General features: G+C 42.8%; 1 protein-coding gene across 2 annotated transcripts in view; it reads right to left on the bottom strand.

Moving 5' to 3' along the window:
- Nucleotides 1-8,124: 8,124 nt before the first annotated feature.
- The window catches only part of FHIP2A (FHF complex subunit HOOK interacting protein 2A), a 38,677-nt gene continuing 24,319 nt past the window's right edge, over nt 8,125-22,482 (bottom strand). For both annotated transcript variants that reach the window (XM_075423799.1, XM_075423800.1), the window contains 5 exons: nt 22,281-22,371; nt 20,417-20,560; nt 13,707-13,847; nt 12,526-12,629; nt 8,125-12,431 (listed from right to left, as the gene is read on the bottom strand). In XM_075423799.1, the coding sequence (XP_075279914.1) occupies nt 12,326-12,431; nt 12,526-12,629; nt 13,707-13,847; nt 20,417-20,560; nt 22,281-22,371 (586 nt within the window). In that variant the 3' untranslated portion in view covers nt 8,125-12,325. The remainder of the gene's footprint in view (nt 12,432-12,525; nt 12,630-13,706; nt 13,848-20,416; nt 20,561-22,280; nt 22,372-22,482) is intronic.

Here is a 22,482-nt window from a genome sequence, read left to right as displayed (position 1 = left end):
GCTGAATGATTTCTGGCTCAGAGACGCTTATAAATGGTGGGAAACATAATGGTTTAAAACAGGAGCTCCCTGGAAACGCTTCCCAGCAGTGATTCAGGGAACCAAGAGACAAATGGATACTAAGAATGGGACCCACCGATGAGCGCTTTGTTTCCCACGTGCATGCTGACCCCCTTAAGAATAATTATGATGTGGGTATGTTGTCACTGAAACAATGTAATAACCGGGGAATGACATAATTTGGGACCCAATCCAAAGAAAAATATGTTCTGGTAAATGAAATTTTAATGTCCACTGGTTGCTGAATTAAATAATGATGAGCATCTGAATGAAATTCTGTGTTTCTATTTTTGCAGTCCGGTCATATCGACTGTCATAGTGGTCATTTTTTATTCTGGTTAAACCTGGAGGCAGTAGCAGAGTAGAATTTGACTTGAGTAGAGATGTCTAGATTCAAACCAAAGAAAAAGTGCTTTGGTTATAAAATGCTTGGTTGGAGGCAGGGCTCAGGTGTTCTCTTGTGTGTTTAATAGGGATGATGTGGCTGCACTTGGCTAAAGTCTCCAAACTGGGGCTTCAGCACCATTTAAATGTTGAAGAATGGTATTTACCAACAGCCTGATGCATATCCCCAGTCTCGGTTCCAGGCAGATTTCAGATCAAATGTCACTGTTCTCATGCAGGAAAAGCCCACAAGCAGCTTTTCCACAGCATGGACAGTATCAGGGTCAAGAACAACAATAAAACAGATGACATTTTTCATCAGAAGATAGAAGTATCTGTCCCTGCTTTGTCAGAATCTTCTTCCTGGCAGCAGGAGAATGAACTTTTCCTGGTGGGTTTGATCCCGTTAGTTGCTTTTTTTTTGTAGTTCTAAAATGTATTTGTTATTGTTATGACCCAAAATTTGCTTATAGGCAAAGAGGAAACACACCTTATATATGAAGCTACGAATTTATTAAAAGTATACTTGAAATCCTTGCAGTCTGTTCCGAGTGCCACTCTCAGCCCAGATCTAATTATTACAGAAAGAAGCAGTTTTGTCTAGACCCAAAAAATTCGATGCTAGTAGTAAGGCAGTTAAAATTGCTCTTCCTGTGTTCCCTGTTTCCTGAGGTTGTGGTCCCTCCCCCTGCTCCCTGGGGCTTTGGGGTCAGTGCTGTCATTCTGCAGGTGGTGGTGGGGCTGCTGCAGCAGGTCACCAGCATCTGGAGTCTTCACCAGGACTACGGTGCTCACGTGTGGATAGTTCTGTCTTCCTCACGCTAAGATCCACTCGGGTTCATCTGAACATGTTTGCTAGCCTGTTCTACACCTTTCCTCTTTCTTCATTGCTCTGCAGCTCTGCATCGCATCTGACTTTGCTACGCACAGCACCTTTTAAGCACGCCAGACACGATTTCTTTGTTGTCTTTGTTGTCCCTAAACCCAGTTTTGTCCAGGTCTGGTTTCTTGAAGGGACAGTGAGTGGATTCATCACTGTGGGGGCTCCAGCGCGAAGCCTGTGCCCCATCTCTTTCCCCCCCCGCCGACATTCCTCTGCCCTAGTGCTCTCAAGGCCTCGGCCGTCGTGCCAGCCCCGTGTTTCTCTACGCTGTGCCATGTCGTCAGAGCGCAGAGCTACAGCAGTACCCTTGCAATGATAAGCAAAGGAAAAGAAATCAGCCATAGCCACCTGGGCAGAAGAAAAATTGCTGTTACAGCTAAATCAAATCGAACCAAAGCTGCAGGCAGGTCAATATCAGCTCAGACAAAGCAAGCCTGACGCGCCTCAGCCCTGAGGCCTTGCAAACTCAGCACAAAATCCACGGCCACGTACTAGCAATGGTAATACGATACAACAGGACTGCAAGGCTGAATTATTACTATACTATTCTTAAGTTTCTCATTAGTTTCCCATCCAACTCAGACACTGCTAACACCCAGCTTCATCACCCAACGCAGGGAGCTGCAGGCACGGGGATCAGCCCCGCATCAGGAGTTTGCCGTTCGCCTGCCTGAATGAAAAACAGCTCCTTGAATACTGCATGCGGGACTGGTGCCTCCTTGGCTGTGTTTGTAAAGTTTCATGGAGCCTCTGGAATAAATGGTACTCAATTAATGTAAAGCCATAAATAAGTTAATCAGGTGGGATCTTCAGCTGCTGAAATAGTGGAGTTAGTTACACAATTATACTGACCTTGGCTCATAGTGGTGGAGCTTTTCTTTATCGAATTTCAGTTTCAACCTGGAGATCATCTTTGTCTAGCATCTGGGTCAGCTTGTTCTTGAAGTCCAGACTTTTCCACTGCAGGAACAAACCACAGGGCCAATGTTAGAGCAATTTCTTAGGGGCTTTGGATAATTGTTCATATAGCTGATGAGCGTGAAAAGTTTCTGTACAAAACTATGTCAAGACAAAGCAGTCAAGCCCCGTTTTGCCACACAGTTTAATACCTGAGGAGCTGAAAAGATGAATTGCACCTGTATAGCTTGTACTTTAAAAAGTTAAATGAAGTCTATATATGTAATTCCTCTGTGACAGCTTCCTCTATTAATACACTGAGTCGTCCAGTTGTCACATGGAGAAAAAACCATATTTGTCACCCAAAACACAAACCCAACAAAATTGCTCAGATTAGTCAGCATCACTTCAGTGTGTGGATAGTAAGAAAACTGCTTCAAAATAACTAAACAATTAGCAGAACAAGACACAGTGGTCAGGGGTAAAAAGTAACATGTTCCTTGAAAAGGCACCAACTGCTGCATATGCCGGCCAGAGTTCTTAGCATCGCATCACTTACAGTTCCCCCACCTTTGCTTCTTTATGAAATAAAATGAAATAAACAAATAATGGTTTACAGGATAAGTATATATACCATAATCTCAAACTGTTCATCATAACGTACTTCCACTTTCTACCCCAGAAGTAAAAAGTAGAAACTTTTCGTGTTGCAGCTCTCCCCTCTTAGACAAAACCAGCCAGAACGCTTGTTGTCAGCATTGCACGCGAGAGATGTAAACTGGAGAGTGGTTTTGAAGCTGTGGTGCTGTCCCACTGGTTGAACAGATCACTTTTACTCGTATCAAGGCATTTATTTTTCATTATTCTGTTTGGTTGATATTTAGAAACAAAAAGGCAACCTTATTTCAGAAATTTGGCAATTAGAATCATGTTAGTAGATCAAATTGATATTTGGAATTAATTATAAAAGGGGAAAAAAGGGTTTGTGCTCACTCTTGGTCTTTCAGAACATAAAGAAAGGTCTGATAAATCCAGTTTCCTACAGATTTTCCATCTTGAAAAAAATCAAGGTTTATTGTGATTTTTTGGTTGATATTAAACCAACTCCTTGTTTAATGATCCAATCTGAGATCATGGCTCCAGAGAAGCAGACACTTAACATATATAGCATGAAACTGCTCGCACAATTTTGATGCATGATTTACCCAGTATTACTATTACTTTTCCTAAATTTCAGCAAAAAATCAGGGAACCGCAGAATTCTAAGCTGCTAATGTAAGGTCTTATTTACCAACAGTAACGCTGTCTCCTGGCACATGGCTATGAGAGGGCAATACTTTGGTGATCACTGGCTTGAATGCGCATCTTACACGATCCTGGCAAGTTCTTGCCTATTTAATCAAGTCCAAGAGCTTTGGGAGACTGAATTTTGATCCCAGATTCTTCAGGCTTCAGTTCCTTAGGAATTTGTGTTTGATTATTGGAACAAAGAAGCACCATCAAAACAATAAAATTTTGAGCAATATCAGATACATGAAGTATATATTTCACATATATAGGAAATAGGATTCTCCTGTCCTTGGCTTGTGCTTTACCTCTGTTGTAAGGCTGTGAGATCCCCTCTGAGGGTTACAAACTGCTGCCCTTTCCTCGGTCCGAGACACCGGTTGTCCCACATCTGCCTGGGCAGCCGTGGTTCCTTGGTCCCTGCGCCGAGCTGGTATCAAGTACAGCTGCTGGCGAGCTCAGAACTGCTGCCAGGTCACTAACTGTGCAGACACGTTCTTTGAATCCATAGAAGGTGTCTCCTTAAATGTTTGTCTTTTAAAGGCAGTTTTCTTTGGGCATCATAGGAAACTCGTGAACCCATTTTTTTCTTTTCTTCTGTGCCCTGGTTGCCAAGAAGGCCAATGGGATCCTGGGGTGCATTAAGAGGAGTGTGGCCAGCAGGTCGAGGGAGGTTCTCCTTCCCCTCTACTCTGCACTAGTGAGGCCCCATCTGGAGTACTGTGTCCAGTTCTGGGCTCCCCACTTCAAGAAAGATGAGGAGCTACTGGAGAGAGTCCAGCGGAGGGCTACGAGGATGGTGAGGGGACTGGAGCATCTCTCCTATGAGGAAAGGCTGAGGGAGCTGGGCTTCTTCAGCCTGGAGAAGAGAAGGCTGAGAGGGGACCTAATAAATCCTTACAAATATCTGAAGGGTGGGTGTCAGGAGGATGGGGCCAGACTCTTTTCAGTGGTGCCCAGCAACAGGACAAGGGGCAACGGGCACAAACTGAAGCACAGGAAGTTCCGTCTGAAGATGAGGAAGAACTTCTTGCCTCTGAGGGTGACAGAGCACTGGAACAGGCTGCCCAGGAAGGTTGTGGAGTCTCCTTCTGTGGAGATATTCAAGACCCGCCTGGATGTGGTCCTGTGCAGTCTGCTGTAGAAGACCCTGCTTCGGCAGGGGGGTTGGACCAGTTGGACCCACAGAGGTCCCTTCCAACCCCTACCATTCTGTGATTCTGTGATTCTTCTCTGATAATTTTCATCCCTGTTTTCCTTCTGAAAAACTTAAAATATTATCATAAATGTCAAAATGAGATTTCAAAGCAGGGAGTGAAGGCTTTGCATCATTTCTACTGACGGCAAAATTCCCATTGATTCCAATGCGTTCGGGTTTTCCTCCCGACCCCACATTCGCTGTGTAGACAGGAACTCCCTTGCGGGTCCTGCAGCTGGCCCTGGGTGGGCAGAAGCAGCCCTGCTTGTGTCTGCTGGTCCTGAACGCTCCCTGCCTGCTGAGCTGCACAGGCTGCTGATGGCAGAATCCCCAGGGTGAAGGACGCGATGGAAAACATTTTCAGGGATTTGGAGGGATGAAATTAAGAAGGCAGGAGAACGTGAGTCTCAAAAGGCAGGGTAAACAACACAAAGATTCCTTTCCTTTGCAGGAAGCTGAGAGGAAAATTGTCTGGAAATAAGCAGCGTGTTGATGGACACCCTGCTAACAGTAAAAACAGGAGTCTTCAAAAACCTTATGAAATAAAAATTCATGACCTAAATGAAGAAATAGGAACTCGACAGGTGCTTCCTGTGGATGCGGAGATGAGGGGAGTAGAAGTGGGTTTCTCAAGTAAAGGATAATGACGATTCAGAGCACAGGTAATTTGTTTCTTCTCTCCAAGGCAGCTCAGCATGGGGGGGGATCCTGGCCCCGCTAATCAAGCTGCACCGCCCGCTGCCTCTAATGGGCGTCGCTTCTGCAAAGGGGTTATTGTGTAAGGGAGCCGCATTTTGGAAGGCTGAAAATTGCTTTTCTCAGATTGCAGCAACTTTCCTCATTTACAGGAGACGCTCGAGTGGCTCAGTCCATCTCACTGCTTTCTAGCAGAACAAATAGAAGTTATTCAGGAGCCGTTAATTAGCTGGGAGTCCGAGGATGTAAATGCATGTTTACTTCATCTCCTCAGCGACACAGGCTGGCTTCCTCTTGTAACATTCAGTGTTTTGTCCAGTCTGGTTTTAAAAGTGTGAAGTTGCAGGCTCCTTCCACTTCTCCTTGTCTAGCAGCGTTTGTGGTCAGGAAGTTTTCACTCACAATGAATATCAGTTTTCCACAATGACATTACTTCTTTCTTAATTGCATTCTGATAAATTAGGCTCCGTAATTCCTTCAGTCTTGGTGCTTAAGGCTTTCAAACCTTTTTACCGGGAAGTGATGTTCCTCTATCCCTAAGCCATAATTTAACTATGCTAAACTTCGTTACCTCCGTTGCCCTCCTCTCTTAAATCAGTTTAACATCTTTGGCTGTTTTCTGCAGAACCTCCTGTAGCCTTCTTTAATGTTATTACTCAGCACAACAACTTACGTTTTCGGCTGCTTCATCTCTCCAAACAGGAAACGGGATACTGTACACCCTGAAACATATTAACGCCGTTGTCTTGTTCCCCAGTGCAAATTTCTACAGCAGGTTTATACTTACCCCCTCGGGCTCCCTGCGGAGGACACCCTCCCTCTTTCCAACAGCTGTTGTTTCAGAGAACTGTTCACTTTAGCATAGAATGAGGTTCACCTGTTTTGAAAACGAAGGTGATTAAGAATACGCTTTTCTTCATGTTCCTACAGCCTAGCACTCTAATGGGATCCTTCCTTTCATGTGTTTCCAGATTTTTCAGTACGTAAAATGTTTTGCCAGAGGGAGGGGACACCATACAAACCCCTGCTGAATAATGCTGCTGTAGAGCAGAAAGGCAAACCCAGCAAGATGTATCATCTACTTCATCAAAGTTACAAGACAGTGACAAAGTTGTCCGTTCCACAGTGCTAAAATAGCAGATTTTATACCACCAGCAGCATTTATGGTAATAACCAGCAGGGATTTAATGAAACATAGTTCAGAACATATATATAACATCCTAGCAAGGGCAATTTAAATACCCTGCTGAGATACCGTGATGCGTCTTTTTATCCTCATGGATCTGACTCTGAAGGCATTGCCAGCAACCGGTGTAAACTTGTAAAATTCAACTTTTCACACTTTCTTTCTTTTTTGGCATTCCCAAGAAGCTTATGACACCTGAGAACTTTAATCCACCATATGCTTCACTTGATTCCTAAATTGCTCTTCAGTTCTCTTTCTCATCCTTCAAAGGGAACCTCGTCTGATAAAGGATGCACCGGGAACATATGGGTTTAGGCCGAAAGGGCTCATACAAGTTGTGACAGATGCACTTCTCTGAGCATTAAGCCACTTTAATCCAATTGGATCACATATCAAACTAACAAAATACTTTAAACTTTGACAGCACCGGTTCTGTTAATATTTAAAGGTTAACAAATTCAGACGATTCTGCGCTACTTGTGTCTACTTCGAGAGCTTTGACTGAGAATCTGTAAAATGAGTTAATGAATATGAAGTAGAGACCACACACTGCTAACACCATTTTTTTTTCCAATAGGATGTAAAGCCCCAAAATCTTGCATCAGAATGCAAGTGCCATAAGATTATCATGCTTCAATAATCCAGTCATTTCAAGGATATCAAAGTAAGAGAAAAATACAAGAAGATATCAAATGTGCAATTTTGATACAACTTCCTCACTGCTTGAGGAAGCAAAGTGTCCCTGAAGCTCTAAATGCCTCATGAATGCACAGCAAATAAATGATCTGGGGTGGGAGATGACAATCTCCGAGACCCAGGAGGATGGGGGAAAGATGCTGAGAGCTGTAAAAAAAGCTGTCAAGTGTATCATCTTGCTGCAGCGCTCTTGTTAAAGATGCAAGAGCACTTGCAGCTGTTAAATAGTGAGGAGAAACAGCTTAACATCCAAGTGTAGCTCTCAGAGGGGATCTTACAGAGCAATGAGGTTTTTAAAAAGCTCATGAAAACCTGAAGGACACCAAAACTAGATGAGATACTAAGAAAAAATTCCCAACAAATACAATTTTAAAATGTATAAAACCATACATAAAAAACTATGTATAACGGCGTTCCTCAAAGGCCCTGTAGTGAGAAATGATGCTTACTCATGCACGTGACATTTGTAGCCAGTTCAATAAACTAATGTTGTGACTGACGCGCGCCACACTGCAATGCAACAGAAAACCAAGGTCTTGACCAGCTGCAGTCTTGAAAGGTATTAGGGCCCTCAGGAAGAGCAGACGTTCGTCTGTGTTTAGGATGACTCCATCCTGGCCGTTTCCCTTGGGTAAGAGTCTCCTGACTCACTCCCAGCCCTGCGCGGTACAGTACAGTACAGGAAATAGGTTGATTCCAGAAGATGCTCCAGTGACAGGCTCAAAATAAATGAAAGGACTTCATGATCAAAGGCATGATGTAAAATGTTAAAAGTTTCTGTCTTAAGGTCATGCATACAAAACCTATTATGGATTCTGTAATAACAGAAGCAGTCGCTTCATTGAAATTAATTTATTTTGAGAATATCCCTTTTAATCCTCCATGCATTTTTTAGCACAAAAAGTTGGAATTTATCACAACCTCCTTCATAAAACTTAATATTGCATGTCTGGTGATGTGGCTGTTTCACCAGTTCCTTATTGGAAATCCCCATCTGTGAAACCTTGGCAACACTGTCAGTAAGTAACCTACACAAAGTTTAATAGAAAAATTTTACTGAATATCCTCTGTTTAATGTAAACAAGGCAGGAGGCAAAACAAGAAGTATATATTTTATATAGTTACACTATTTTACAGGGCACAGAAAGTATTGAGGATCACGGTTTGAAAACCCTGTATCATACGCAATATCAGACATGGATTTTCCATGTAGCCCCAAGTCTGCTACATAATCCTTTGATTTTACCTAGCACTTGGGTTTAGTATTTCTTTCAGCAAGACAAATAGCACTAATAAAATGTCATCTGTGAAACTGCGCAGCAGGTTACGGTAGAAATTACCATGCATTTACAAAGCCATTCCATGATTACTTGTGCCCTGTAAAATCAAGTGCGACAACCTTTACACTAATCATAGTGTAAGCAAGCTCGGGATTCTGGTCCTTATATATATATATATGTATATATATACATAGGTGATGTACAACCAGACTCAAGCTGTGTATCAAATCACAGCTTTTATATTGCACAGACAAATACATAGTAAGAACATTACACAGACAGGATCTGAATACGAGGAATATTACAATGAAACGAGAAACTAAGGATAAACTTGTTCTACCAGAGCTAGCACATGGCTTATTACAAATTTTTCTATATCAGAGTCTAAATCAAATACATACTATAAATGGAAAAAAAGTTTAAAAAAGTGTCTGTTTACACACATGTGCATCAGGGTTAAAATGTGGTTTGGATCTGCTTTTTGAAATTAAAAATTATCCTAGTATTACCTCTCAAGTATCTCAATCTCATGCTAGCGGCCGTATTTTCTAAGGTGGTAAGCACCTGCATTTCCCACCGACACCTGGAGGATCTGCATATGCTGTGAACTTCAGGCCATAGATTTTCTCAGGTGTCCATCTCTGGGTAATAAATAACCACATACAAACACACGCACACAGAAACAAAATGGGCACTTCAATGACATGCATAGATTGGAAAGGTGAAAACATGGACCTGAACTAACTTCTAACTTTTTTTTTTTAAAAAGTGCATGAAAAATATCACCACAAAAAATAATCAAACAAGTTCCATCTCTGAAAGAAGGTTAAATCACTTTTACAAAAATAAAGGTCATTGTCACCATGTATGGTAATCAAGGGTCTGTAGGCAGCACTCGCAAAAAGCAGTTTAGGCTAAAGCAACTTCAAAGATTGTTTCCCTTCTGTCACGATGGATCCCTGTCTTATAAACTTACCAACTAAATAACATTTCATTTGCAAGAACATCACCAATGTTGCTGAAGACTGAACAATTATATCCTGAATTTAAGAGTGCTTAGAGTTATATCCACTTACTTTTCTCATGGACAAACGTGAAGGAATTGTGTCTGCAGCTCGGTAGACTGTTTTGCATTAAAATGCTGTGGAGGTTGCAGCAGTCCTTCCAGCAGCTGACTGCTGATACAATTCCTTACAGTGTAATGAGCTCAGGTATCAGGGAAAACAACAACAACAACAACAAAAGAGGTGATGTTCATGCTTTCATTTGAGATCAGGCATCTCTTGAATGGCTTTATAAATGCTTATAGTACTTCGAATGCTCTTGCAAGCTTTGTTTAACATTTCTCTCACTTTCATTTATAGTAGTATTACCACTTCCAGTTTCCACTGAAATTGGGACATTAGAAGTATTCTGGAGTATACAGGTAAAAAAAATAAATAATGAAAATACAAAATTTGAAGGAAAAGTAATTAAGCTCAAGCAAAACTAACAAAGACCCAAATTCAGTAAAGCATCAGCATTTGTGCTAAACAGTTTAACATTGTTCATGTAAGAGATTGTGATTTAGGAATAAAATTATTGAAATTAGGCTTATGTTTAACTGCTTTGCTGAATCGGGACCTTATTTATAATAAATGTATGTATTAAACATCACTCTGCATAGACATTTACATTTTCTACACTATGCATCAGGTACGTTACATTAATGAAGCTTCTAACATGGACTGACTGCAATACCTATCACTAAAAGTTATTTGCTACTTTCAAGGTATGTTTCTAAAGAACAAAAATGAAAGCAGTATTGTTTCATTAAACTTTATCCTGCTACTCTACTTCGACCTGAAAAAACTCTGGGGCTAAATTCAGAAAAAAAGCAGAGGTGAGGAAGTAAAACTTGCTTTTGTCTGCCAGATAAATGCAATGCTCTCTGCAAAAGCCTCCCAGCACAGGCAGCCACTGAAAACAGGTTTTATCTGCCAAAATGTTTCCCCAGTTCCAGAACTGCTCTCTCCAGCTGAACCTGTACTGGAAGCTTTTACAGCAGGGCACTCTTCACTGTTGTGACAAGAATAATTTAGCCCATTAACTGTGACACTGTTCTAATTAACCTGCTGACTTAAAAGGCCTTTCAACATCCAGGTTCTATAAATATTAAAAACCACGATCTCAAAGGCATGGATTCAGAGTAGAATCTGAATACAGTCACGTAAACCCAGAAGAATTCTAGTGACCGAGTAAGTTAGTCCATCTTTGCGTATGAGCGATCACATCTGAAGCGGGAGTTAGCTGTGTGAATAGGATAGTAGGAAAGACAAAGAAAGAAATGCAATGTAAACACAAGGAGCTAAACTCTCCCTTGCCTGCCTGTGTTACCACGTCCGCAGGAGGGGACAGAGGTACCAGGCAGCTGTGCGGAGAGCAGGACAGGTCTCTCGGCTATCCAAGCCACCCGGCGTGACCTGAAGGTTGCGGTACGGCCGCCCAGCCCTGCCAGTGCACACGGGGCAGGGAGCAGCAACAACTGCGGCAAGAGCAGGCTGCCCTCACACTGCAGGAACAGGAGCAAAGCACGCTGCAGTCCGAAGGGCCCTCCGCTTGCAAGGCACACTCCTGCACTAGCTGATAGTATTGGTATTGAAAAAGATTCACCGAGAGACACTTCTGCTTCCCAGCACGATGAAAACCAGGCGTCAGTTTTGGTCCTATATATGGTATCAACGCTTTAACTGAATTGGCATCAGTCAGTCTTTTGCTGGGCACTACTGCTATGGTTAGACAAGCAATAAAAACATTTCTAAAAATCACAGAATATTTATGCTGCCAATTTTCAAGGCACAAAAGATTCTTGAACCAATTCAGGCTAAATACCAGCTTAAAAGAAATTAAAAATACTGCTTCAGCAACAGCTACTAATGACCTATAATTAACTTCCCTGTAAAGGTGACCGGAGTCAAGGAACTAGAGTTCACATGCAAAAACCTAAAGCACATCTAGTTACACAGATGACCTGAAGAGCAATCACTTGGAATGACAGAGACAAACATGCTAGCAACATGTACACTTCAGATATATTTGTTATGGATGTGATGCTGAATCAGGACTCATTCCATTAGTATTGATTTTATACTGATATATCCCTTGGAGTAATCCACTGGGGAATCAGGCTCCGAGCTGTCTTTAAGATTCACCAAAACAAAAATGATCCTGATTAATATATCCCGCTGTATATGGATTGGTGGATTTTTTGAACCTATTCATTTTTAACAACAGACACTGCAACCATAGTTGTGATTTCCTTTCATATATCCAACTGAAAAGAAAAAGAATTAAGACATAAAAATGTTATAAAATTAATTTGCTTTTTAAAAGTAATATGGTCACAAAAAGCGAATTGGTGCATGTGAGCCCCAGAACCATACAAAAGACCCAACTCCCTAAGCACTGTCATTATAACAGAATAACCAAGGTCTGATGTCTGTGGTTCTTCATGCAGCTTTTGTAGCTCTTCACAGAGTGGCTAGAAATGCTATGTATTGGTTTCTCCCACAATGCCTTCGGTCATATCCTAGGTCCATCTGAACCCCTCTCTCTGTCAATGTCAACATCTGGTGAAAGTAACTTGTCTTCCAGTTCTGCCAAATGTCAGCTGACGCTTTCCCAGGAGACACCACCTCTTCTTATATGGGTGTTGCCAACAGTCTTTCCGACTGGAACAGGCTAGGTGGTCTGACAGCCTGGCTGCTCGTCACGGCTGCTTACGGTGTCGATGAGGCATGATACTTCACAAACGCAATTGCTGCCAGCTCTTTGCAGAATTCTTCCAGCACAATCACGCCCTCTAGTAACGTCATGTGGTCAATGCTGAGAAAGAGAGAAAAAAACCAGCAGAGAATCAGGACTGGCACACACACAAACCAGCCGTGGGTCCTGGAGAATATGCGATGTATTTACTCACATGGGCCCTTCCGGCTCCAAGCCCAGCAGGCGCTTTCTGACCAGCAAAAGCTTGGGAGTGAAATCTGGGATGCGCTGGATTCTAACCATGAGGTCCCCAACAACCTGTAAAGCACAATGCCATCAATACACAAAGTTAACACCGCTGCGGAGTGGCAGCGAGGTTAAATGACAGCCTTCGGTGCCCAGGACGCAGACCCACTTCAGCATCCTCACAGGCTCACAAAACAACATGCAGAGGACCTTCTCTGCCCCAAAAAAGGGCACAGAAAGTAAAGAGACAGAAAAGGACATGAACTCTTGAGCCTTACCTGCTGTTGCCAAAAATGGCATTATTTAATTATGTCAATGATTAATTTGTCTCAGTAAATGTTGACACAGGCAATTGACCAGTAAATTCCTGGGTTGAGGGAAAGCAGAAGGGGAGAGAGTGAAGCTCATATTTTGAAACAGGGAGGGCTGCTGGGAAAAAGGGAGCTAAGCCCTCCGTTCGTGTTGGGCAAGCACCATTAACAGGCTCCTGACCAACTTAATAACAGCTGGTGCGTGGGGTAGGCATGGGATCTCTGATGGAGAAGACTGTGGTGTGGGAGGCACCCAGCCAGCACTTCCAGGATGCAGGTCTGGCAGGAGGAGATGGAATCAGAGAGGGAAGGGAAGGGGACTTTGGATAAATGAAGGACTTCGTTGTCAAGAACAGCCATCATCAGAAGAAAAAGAGGATGAGCAGAGATATATATCCAGGCACAGGGTATTCAGGAGTGTCCTTTGCTTGTGTGTGAATCAAAGCCATGTCTTGCCCATCCCGGTGCAAACCTGTACTTGGCCTGTCCTTACAGCACTACCTGGCATTGCCTGCAAGCGACAACAGTGTGAGGTAGTCCAGTTTAAAGCAACATCAGTGCCAGCCAGGGATATTTTGTATCTACACGATGAAACTAAGCAAACAAACAATTTTCAAGACATGCAGAATGAAAAGAAATGCTGAGAAATATATTTTCCAATGTTTTTGGTAGAAAATCCATAATTCTGATTTTCAAATCAAGAGCATAAGTATCTCTTTTCAGTCAGAAGCCATTTGCCAGCTTCAACTAGCCAGTAACTACTACCACTAACTACCAAGTTACTAAATATATCACTGCTGTATAGCCATACATAAATATTAACTGTGTGTTTACTCACCCTGACAATAACAGAGAAGAGAGACCTGCAGCCAGAAGCAAGGTTTACGTAAGGATCCAAAAGGTATTCATGTATGTGAGGATGGGGAAACAACGACAGTTTGGACAACACTGACGTAACTTGTAAATTTACATCATAGGGCTGCAAAAAAAGCAAAACACAGTGTCTAGTTATTTTCATGCTGGCTTCTTTTCATCCAGCCAGTGTTTGTTTAACTACAAGAACTTCATATACATTATGGATATATAAAGATAAAAAGTCAGATTAGAAGCCAGGCCCAAACCCTGTGCTTTCCACAACAGGAGTGATGCAAATATGACAGTTAGATGTTATTGTCAGTATAACTGCTACAGCCACTTGAAGCTTTTGCATACTTGTTTACTGTAGGATAAGTCCTCTTCCTGCAAAACGTTTCTTCAGTTCAGTAGCTAAACAAATAGCACAGATTCAGCCTAGATTAAACATCTGCTTGCTTTTGGAGAACTGTAAAGCGTATGAGCTCAGGAAATTGAGAGACACAAATCCATGTTTATGGCTTAACATGGTATTTCTCTTCTGCTTTCTTTTTGCTTGGACAGAACCCTTGCAGAAGGCCTGGTCATCTTGAGACAGTTCTAGCCTGGGAAAGCAGCATGAAATTCTCAGCTGTTTCTCTACCTCCTTTCCCCAAATTGACTAAACAGGAGAGGGAAAACTGTCAGACGCTGGAAGACGCTAATCAGTCATAAGGAAAAAAAATAGTACCTAACTTTCTAGGAAAAAAATTGTGTCTACCTTAAAGGATTTTACCATTCCAGTGAGAAACTCATTTCCATAAAAGGAAGTATTTTCACCATAGCTTCTTTATGTTCCAAGTACTTTTTCTCCACATTTGATTTTCTCACCACAGTGAAAACAAGCTGACATTTTAATTCAGCCCCAAAATTGCAAACTAGTGGAATTTCCTTCCATCTATTCAGTGGTGGAACAGACTACGCTGACAAGAGATGGACGGACGTTCCCTTGGTACAGTCAGTCTGAAGATGTTACCAACACCCAGATGGTTTAACTTCACCTTGTTGATTTTACCTGAAGTGGATCACAGGGCCCTCATTTCATTCCTCTGACTGCATACCAGCAGTAACATCCTCAGTGGCAAAACCACATCTGGAAGAGGACGATTTCATGGCCTCAAATTATCATCTTTATGCTCTCAAGCTAGCATCCCACTGAAGAATCAGAGAACATATTCTTCCCTTTTCCAGACTGTAAGATTCGGAAGAATTCAGCTTCGGATTAAGACGGATATATTTAGATGTGTCTACACGTCTAAGCTCGTATTAGCCTACTCAACAGAGACCTGACACTGGATACGCTTGCCTACACACAAACATCTCGTGCCATCTCAGATGCTCAAGAGTATCTGCTGGTCTCTTGATGGTGCCACAGAGGGTGGATCCTGCAAGATCTGTGGCGTAACCGCAAGCTTGTAGGAATATCTTGGGCATCACTAAAATGGCAACAGATACCTCAGTTCAGGCAACTGAGTCGCGCTTTCATTCAAGACCGTCAAGGAAGCTGAGATGGTGATTCACTTCGCACTGAGAGAGACACCTACCTGCTTTGCAGTCTGACAGCCCCACTGACTACTGGGGCTGTTCTGACAAAATTTCCCCTGACTAGATGTGGACACCTAACTAACATGTAGGTATCTTATTCCTGAATTCATTACCACACATTGTTGCATTGCAAAGGGAGTTGTCTTACAGATTTTTTGAAGTGAAAGCACATATTTCTCCCAGTCAGTAGCAGCTATTTCTGTACTTGACATTCCAGCAGTAGATTCATCCCAATCTGCTAAAAAATGAATTTCAGACCCTGGACCAGAGATGTTATAGGTAAAAGAGACCACTACATTTTGAGTTACAGTGGAAAAGTTACTCTGCAGACAGACACACAAATTCCTTCCATAAATCCATTCCGCTGTCTACCTAGCTGAACTGTAGGAGAAGGTCTTTAGAGCTGTCTGAGGCAGTCAATTCATTAGGAAGCTTTGAAACCATGAGCATTATCTGGTGTTCACAAGAAGAGAAGAAAACAAAGTAGTAACATGTGCTGCATTGTACAGACAGATTGCTGTTGCGATTTGAACTAATTGAGAGCATTAAGGAAAGCTGCTTCTTCACACAGAGCTTTTATTTCTGTCCATATGTCAGCAGACTCAGTAAGACAGCCTTGTATCAGATAACATCCTAAAAAATTTTCCATAACTAAACAGGTTAAAATCAGCAAAATCTTCAGGAAATTCTTACAGAACTCTTAGGAAACAGTCAGTTCCATAGAAATGTGTAATATTAACATGAGGAAGGAGGTGCTGTCTAGCAGATGAGGTACTGGATTTGAACAGCCTTGAAACAAGTTACTTCTCTTGGGTGTCACAGAATCATAGAATGGTAGGGGTTGGAAGGGACCTCTGTGGGTCATCTAGTCCAACCCCCCCTGCCGAAGCAGGGTCACCTACAGCAGGCTGCACAGGACCACGTCCAGGCGGGTCCTGAATATCTCCAGAGAAGGAGACTCCACAACCTCCCTGGGCAGCCTGTTCCAGGGCTCCATCACCCTCAGAGGGAAGAAGTTCTTCCTCATGTTCAGACGGAACTTCCTGTGCCTCAGTTTGTGCCCACTGCCCCTTGTCCTGTCACTGGGCACCACTGAAAAGAGTTTGGCCCCATCCTCCTCACACCCACTCTTCAGATATTTATAAGCATTTATAAGGTCCCCTCTCAGCCTTCTCTTCTTCAGGCTGAACAAGCCCAGCTCCCTCAGCCTTTCCTCATAGAAGAGATGTTCCAGTCCCCTCACCATCCTCATAGCCCTCCGCTGGACTGTCTCCAGTAGTTCCTCACCTTTCTTGAACTGGGAAGCCCAGAACTGGACGCGATACTCCAGATGGGACCTCAGTAGGGCAGTGCAGAGGGGAAGAAGAACCTCCCTCGACCTGCTGGTCACACTCCTCTTGATGCACCCCAGGATACCACTGCACTTCTTGGCAACCAGAGCACACTGCTGGCTCATGGTCAACCTGTCGTCCACCAGGACACCCAGGTCCCTCTCCGCAGAGCTGCTCTCCAGCAGCTCCGCCCCAAGCCTGTACAGGTGCATGGGGTTGTTCTTCCCAAGGTGCAGGACCCTGCACTTGCCCTTGCTGAAATTCATCAGGTTCTTCTCTGCCCAACTTTCCAGCCTGTCCAGGTCTCACTGAATGGCAGCACAGCCTGCTAGCGCATCCACCACTCCTCCCAGTTTTGTGTCATCAGCAAAATTGCTGAGGGTACACTCTAACTCTTCATCCAGGTCATTGATGAAGAAGCTGAACAAGACTGGGCCCAGTACTTACCCCTGGGGGACACCACTAGTTACCAGCCTCCAACTAGACTCAGCGCCGCTGATGACAACCCTCTGAGTTCTGCCATTCAGCCAGTTCTCTATCCACCTCACTGACCACTCTTCCAGCCCACGCTTCCCGAGCTTCCCTAGGAGGATGTTACGGAAGACCGTGTCAAAAGCCTTGCTGAAGTCGAGGTAGACAACATCCATGGCTCTCCCCTCATCTACCCAGCCAGTCATGTCATTGTAGAAAGCTATCAGATTGGTCAGGCATGATTTCCCCTTAGTGAATCCATGCTGACTACTCCTGATAACCTTCTTTTCCTCCACTTGCTTGATGATGACCTCTAGAATGAGCTGCTCCATCACCTTTCCCGGGATGGAGGTGAGGCTGACCGGCCTGTGGTTCCCTGGGTCCTCCTTCTTGCCCTTTTTGAATATTGGAGTGACACTGGCCTTTCTCCAGTCCTCGGGCACCTCTCCTGTCCTCCAGGACCTTTCAAAGATGATGGAGAGTGGCTCAGCAATGACATCTGCCAGCTCCCTCAGCACTCGTGGGTGCATTCCATCGGGGCCCATGGATCTGTGGGTGTCCACATTGCTGAAGTGATCTTCCCTTGGTCAAGGAGGACTGTGTGAGAGATCATGCTTTCTGCAGGCTTCCTCTCTTACCTCCGGGGCCTGGGATTCCTGAGGGCCTGCCTTGGCACTGAAGACTGAAGCAAAGAAGGCATTCAGTAACTCTGCCTTCTCTGCATCCTCCACCACCAGGACACCCGCCTCATTCAGCAGCGGCCCCACATTGTCCCTAGTCTTCCTTTTGCTACTGATGTAGTTGAAGAAGCCCTTCTTGTTGTTTTTGACATCCCTTGCCAGCTTCAATTCCAGGTGGGCCTTGGCCTTCCTCATTGCATCCCTGCATGCTCTGACCACATTCCTGTATTCTTCCCAAGTGGCCTGTCCCTCTTTCCACATTCCATGGACCTTTCTCTTCCACCTGAGCTCCACTAGAAGCTCCTTGTTCAACCATGCAGGTCTCCTGCCTCCCTTTGCTAGATTTCTTTCGCAGGGGGATGCACCGCTCCTGAGCGTGGAGGAAGTGATGTTTAAAGAGCGACCAGTACTCTTGGACCCCCCTGCCTTCGAGAGCCCTGGCCCACGGGATTCCTCCCAGTAGCTCCTTGAAGAGGGCAAAGTTAGCCCTCCTGAGGTCCAAGGTTTTGATCCTACTTATTGCTCTGCTTTCTCCACGCAGGATCCTGAACTCCACCATTTCATGGTCGCTGCAGCCAGAAACTAGGTTAATGATACCTACCACCTCTGCAAAGTTCTCTGCTACCTACGGATAAAAACTGATAAAAACACAAGAACTACCTATAGTACTGTGACAAAGCAAAAAAGACACTGAACACAATCCGTAAGTAGTACTTTGTCCCCACTAAAGGCTTTTCAACACTTTTCACTTTGCCTGGACATTAGCACCCATTATGTCATATTTGTCATCGACTGAACTCAGGTTTTGTTGGTTTGGGTTTTGTTTTTATTTCTGTGTGATTTATGTGCTTCTCTGAGAATAACCCCTAGGAATGTCAGATGGTTTCAAGGACAGGGTTTTGGTATGATACGAATTTACCCCTTCTGTCTGATTCAGGCTGATCATTTTAATTCTTTTGGAGTCACGCACCATTTTTGACACCTCAGGTCGTAACACCTTGTTTGACTAACCCAAATGTGTGTCATGCTGAGAGGTAGTATATCAAAATGGGCACTGTGCTTCCATGCCAGACGCTACTTCTGTTGTAATCGTACGTTTCTGACACTCAGGTGTTTCTCTGGGGATGTAACTTGGGTTCTTTGGTTTTTGTAATTTATATGTCATTGCTCTGACAAGGTTTTCATATGCATGAGGCTTGTTCTTTGTAAGACTTGATGATGCCCAGTTTTCTTCATGACTCTAATCTATAACCATTTCAGCTAGTGAAGTGTGCAGAACATGTTTACTGGAAGCAAAACCTTGAGAATACACAATATAGCAGTGGAAGTAGCTGGCTTTCTTTTCTGACTTCTGAATTATATAAGTTCGTACTCTCAAACATCCTTCTTCCCTGAATACTCACAGAGCTGACCTAGAGGCTACTGCTGGCTTCCTGATATTTTTCTTACGCATTTATACATCCAAATGGCTCTTGTCCTGCTTGTGAGCAGCTAATCTGGCACTACCACAGCTAATTGTTTATTCTGTAGATAGCTCCACATGCAAAACAGGAAAGAATTGTACAAACTTCTGAAACTGGTACTACTGCATCTGTAGCAACTGCAGCTGCTATTACAGGGAGGGTAACCTAGACGTTCAGGGCTCATTTTCACTGGCAAGAAAAGTTATCATCTTGATCTGAAGCAGCAATAGTGACTTGACTAACTTAAGTCGAGAGTTTAGAGAAGGCAAAGAAACATTAGGTTTTCACACAGCGCAACCTCCTTTTCACCTTCCTGAGCCTTCACTTCGCTTCTTCCCAGAAAGACTAGGTCATGCAGGCTGGCTAAATACAGAAACCAACACACATCAGGAAAATTCACTTTCTTTAAATTCCTTTGTATTAATCTGGGTCTGACATGTCACACCTCCTTTTCAGATCAAGAAGCCACTCAGATCATATCCCATTTGTTTGCCCTTGGCAGCTATACTTTTATTATTTGAAGATAATCAAACAGGAAAAAAACCCTACTTTACATTGCAGATGGAAAAAGGATACCTTCTAGAAACTTTCCATGCACTGCTAACAGTTTTTTCTAACTGTGAAAAAATGGGGAAAATGTTAGCAGTGACACAGTAAGTTCTTTTCATCTTACACAGTGACGTAAACTGCTTCCAGAACATGACTTCACATTGAAGCTCAATGAAATGTGGCAGAAAGGAGCTGTACAGCATTTATTTACTGAAAAACGTACATGCTTTATAAGTGTAAATGCTAGAAAATGAAAACAGAATCAGTGATGCCAGTACTGAAGGATTCCTAAGACACTATCTCACCCTCTTCTTTTACTTAAAGGATATTCTTATCTTACTCATTAATTTAAATTATGTTTCTGATCAAGAAAACATTTGGTACACAAAAAAGTGGGTAGCAAAGATAAGAGAGTTTTTGTTCCCTACTTTCATTAAGTTGAGAACGCTGATCAGTATAACGTCCTGCAATCTACAGAGACCTGCACCAAGAACATGGGACATAAGATGATGCTATAATAGACATCTGAGTGATGGGAATCTACGGGACGTTGGCGATGAGCACTTTAGTGGCGATGGAAAGTATCAGAAATAGAATTCATAACCTTCTTCTCCTTACCTGATCAAGAATCCTGCCCATTCTTTCAAACAGGACTTTCAAGAAGTGTCCTTCAAAAAATGATGCTTCTAAATTGCACTTTTCCAAAGATCTGGGAGATCCAGGCCACTCCCACCGTAAGCAGATGACACAATAATCCCGGAACTAGAAAAAAGTAGTGAGAAAAACAGATTCAAACCTCCATGGAAACCATTTCTTTCCTCTTAATGGTCCATACACCTTAAAATGATAATGTAGCTACATGAAAAATCTAAGCCCCAAAGGAACAGTCATTCTAAAATAAACATGCTTGCTTTCAATGCAGGCACCTGATTTTCTTCTTGACATTCATGCTATTAGGGTAGTTTCAAAAACAGACTGAGTGGAGAAGAGAGCTCCCAAAAAGCACCTGGGGCCAAAACATAAAGCAAAGCCAACAATACACGTCCTGATCAGGGTTCTTCTAAAGCAGGATTTGCATTGATATTAATGCTTGTTGTCCGTACGTTACCACGCTGTCACTGTATTATGTGCAGCTTATCTTGCTATCCATTCTGTATTGTGCCCTGATTCCCAGGACAGGAAAGGCAGGTGTATAGGCAGGAGGTACAAACGCGAAAAGTACTTCAGGGCTTCCTCTCCCCTCTCTTTGTTTCCTAATGCCCGTAACAGTCTTTCTCAAACTCTGCCTCTGATTTGCTGTGGGCTGCCTGATGTCTCACTGTCAAGGAATTACACCTCGAAAGGAGCACAGGCTACAGCAGAGAAAACAAGGAACACAGGAATAAACAGTAGCAAAAGAGAGACAAAACAGACTCAGGAATTCTACACTGCATGTAGCTTACCTACTTGTGCAGGCTTCCAGGAACAGAAATATGGAAGCAGAACAGCTATTTGGATGTAATAACAGCAATAGGCAGGGCTATTCTTAGGGGGAAATATTTTAAGAGTAGCTATATCATTGTCCGGAAGCGAGAGAAACCAATTCTGTTCTCTAACAACTCCCAGAACACTCTTTTTCCCAAGGCATGAAGGAAATACAAAGATGACACGTGTTTTCTGGCACCCAAGAATAGAACATAGGGGAATTTTACAATAACCTGTGTTTCCTTATTCTCTTTTTTTTATTCCCTTTCTTTTCAGGAGACAATACAGATAAACCAATATAATAAATACAGAAATTCAAGCTTCCAATTTAAACTGCTGATATCATAATTCAGAAGTTATTTTTGAAGTACCTACTAAATATAGATCTCCCAGTTACTCTACTCCTTTGCATAAATTTTGCTATTCTAGAAGATTCACAGAGCTTCAACAAGAAAGCTGCAAATAAAGAGTGATTGTCCTCTGACCAAGGAAACTTTAGATTATGTTTGCAAAAACAAAACCCGCATCTATTTCAAAACAGTTAAATCATAAAGCTTTCCCTCCATACCAAAACTTCCAACTTCAAACCTGAATGCCTTAGGCTCTGCATTCCCTGTGATGAGCCTTTATTTTTAAAGTCCCAGATTGCGTAATTCCTATGCAGCATTTTAATTTCCCTTTAGTCCTTTCAAACAGCTTGGCAGGCAATTCTCCAAGAGAATGCAGATAGATGCAAAAGCAAATTAAGAATCTATCCGCAGTTCAGATTTTCTCTCAGTGTATTTGTTACATGAATACTAATGCATTTAATGTCATCCATTATTCCCATCAGAGTAATACAAGGTGGATTCACCATCAAAAGGTCTCCAAAGATAAGTTTTCATTAGAAAATAAAAATTGAATTTTCCCATCTTCCATTACCAAAAGATGCATTTAGTAGGACTATTTATAGAACCATTTGTACATTCTCATAAGCATTTCAAATTCTCAAGGACTAAGAAAGACTTCACTGACTTACTTGTCTGTGGGCATCTCTGAGGTAAGTATCGTAACCTGTACCCTCCACATGGTATGATGACTTAGCTTCATCAGGTACAAGACAGAGAAAACTAAAGAGAAAAAAAGTACATTAACGAATATCTATAATCCAGAGAGCACCAGATCAATACTTTCTCATCATCTATAACAGTGTACACAATACTAAATTGTCTGGCCAAGTA

Source organism: Opisthocomus hoazin, chromosome 6 (genome assembly GCF_030867145.1).
Source record: "Opisthocomus hoazin isolate bOpiHoa1 chromosome 6, bOpiHoa1.hap1, whole genome shotgun sequence".
Classification (NCBI taxonomy): Eukaryota; Metazoa; Chordata; class Aves; order Opisthocomiformes; family Opisthocomidae; genus Opisthocomus; species Opisthocomus hoazin.
Note: the sequence above shows the minus strand (reverse complement) of the source record. Positions and strands in the feature narration are given on the sequence as shown.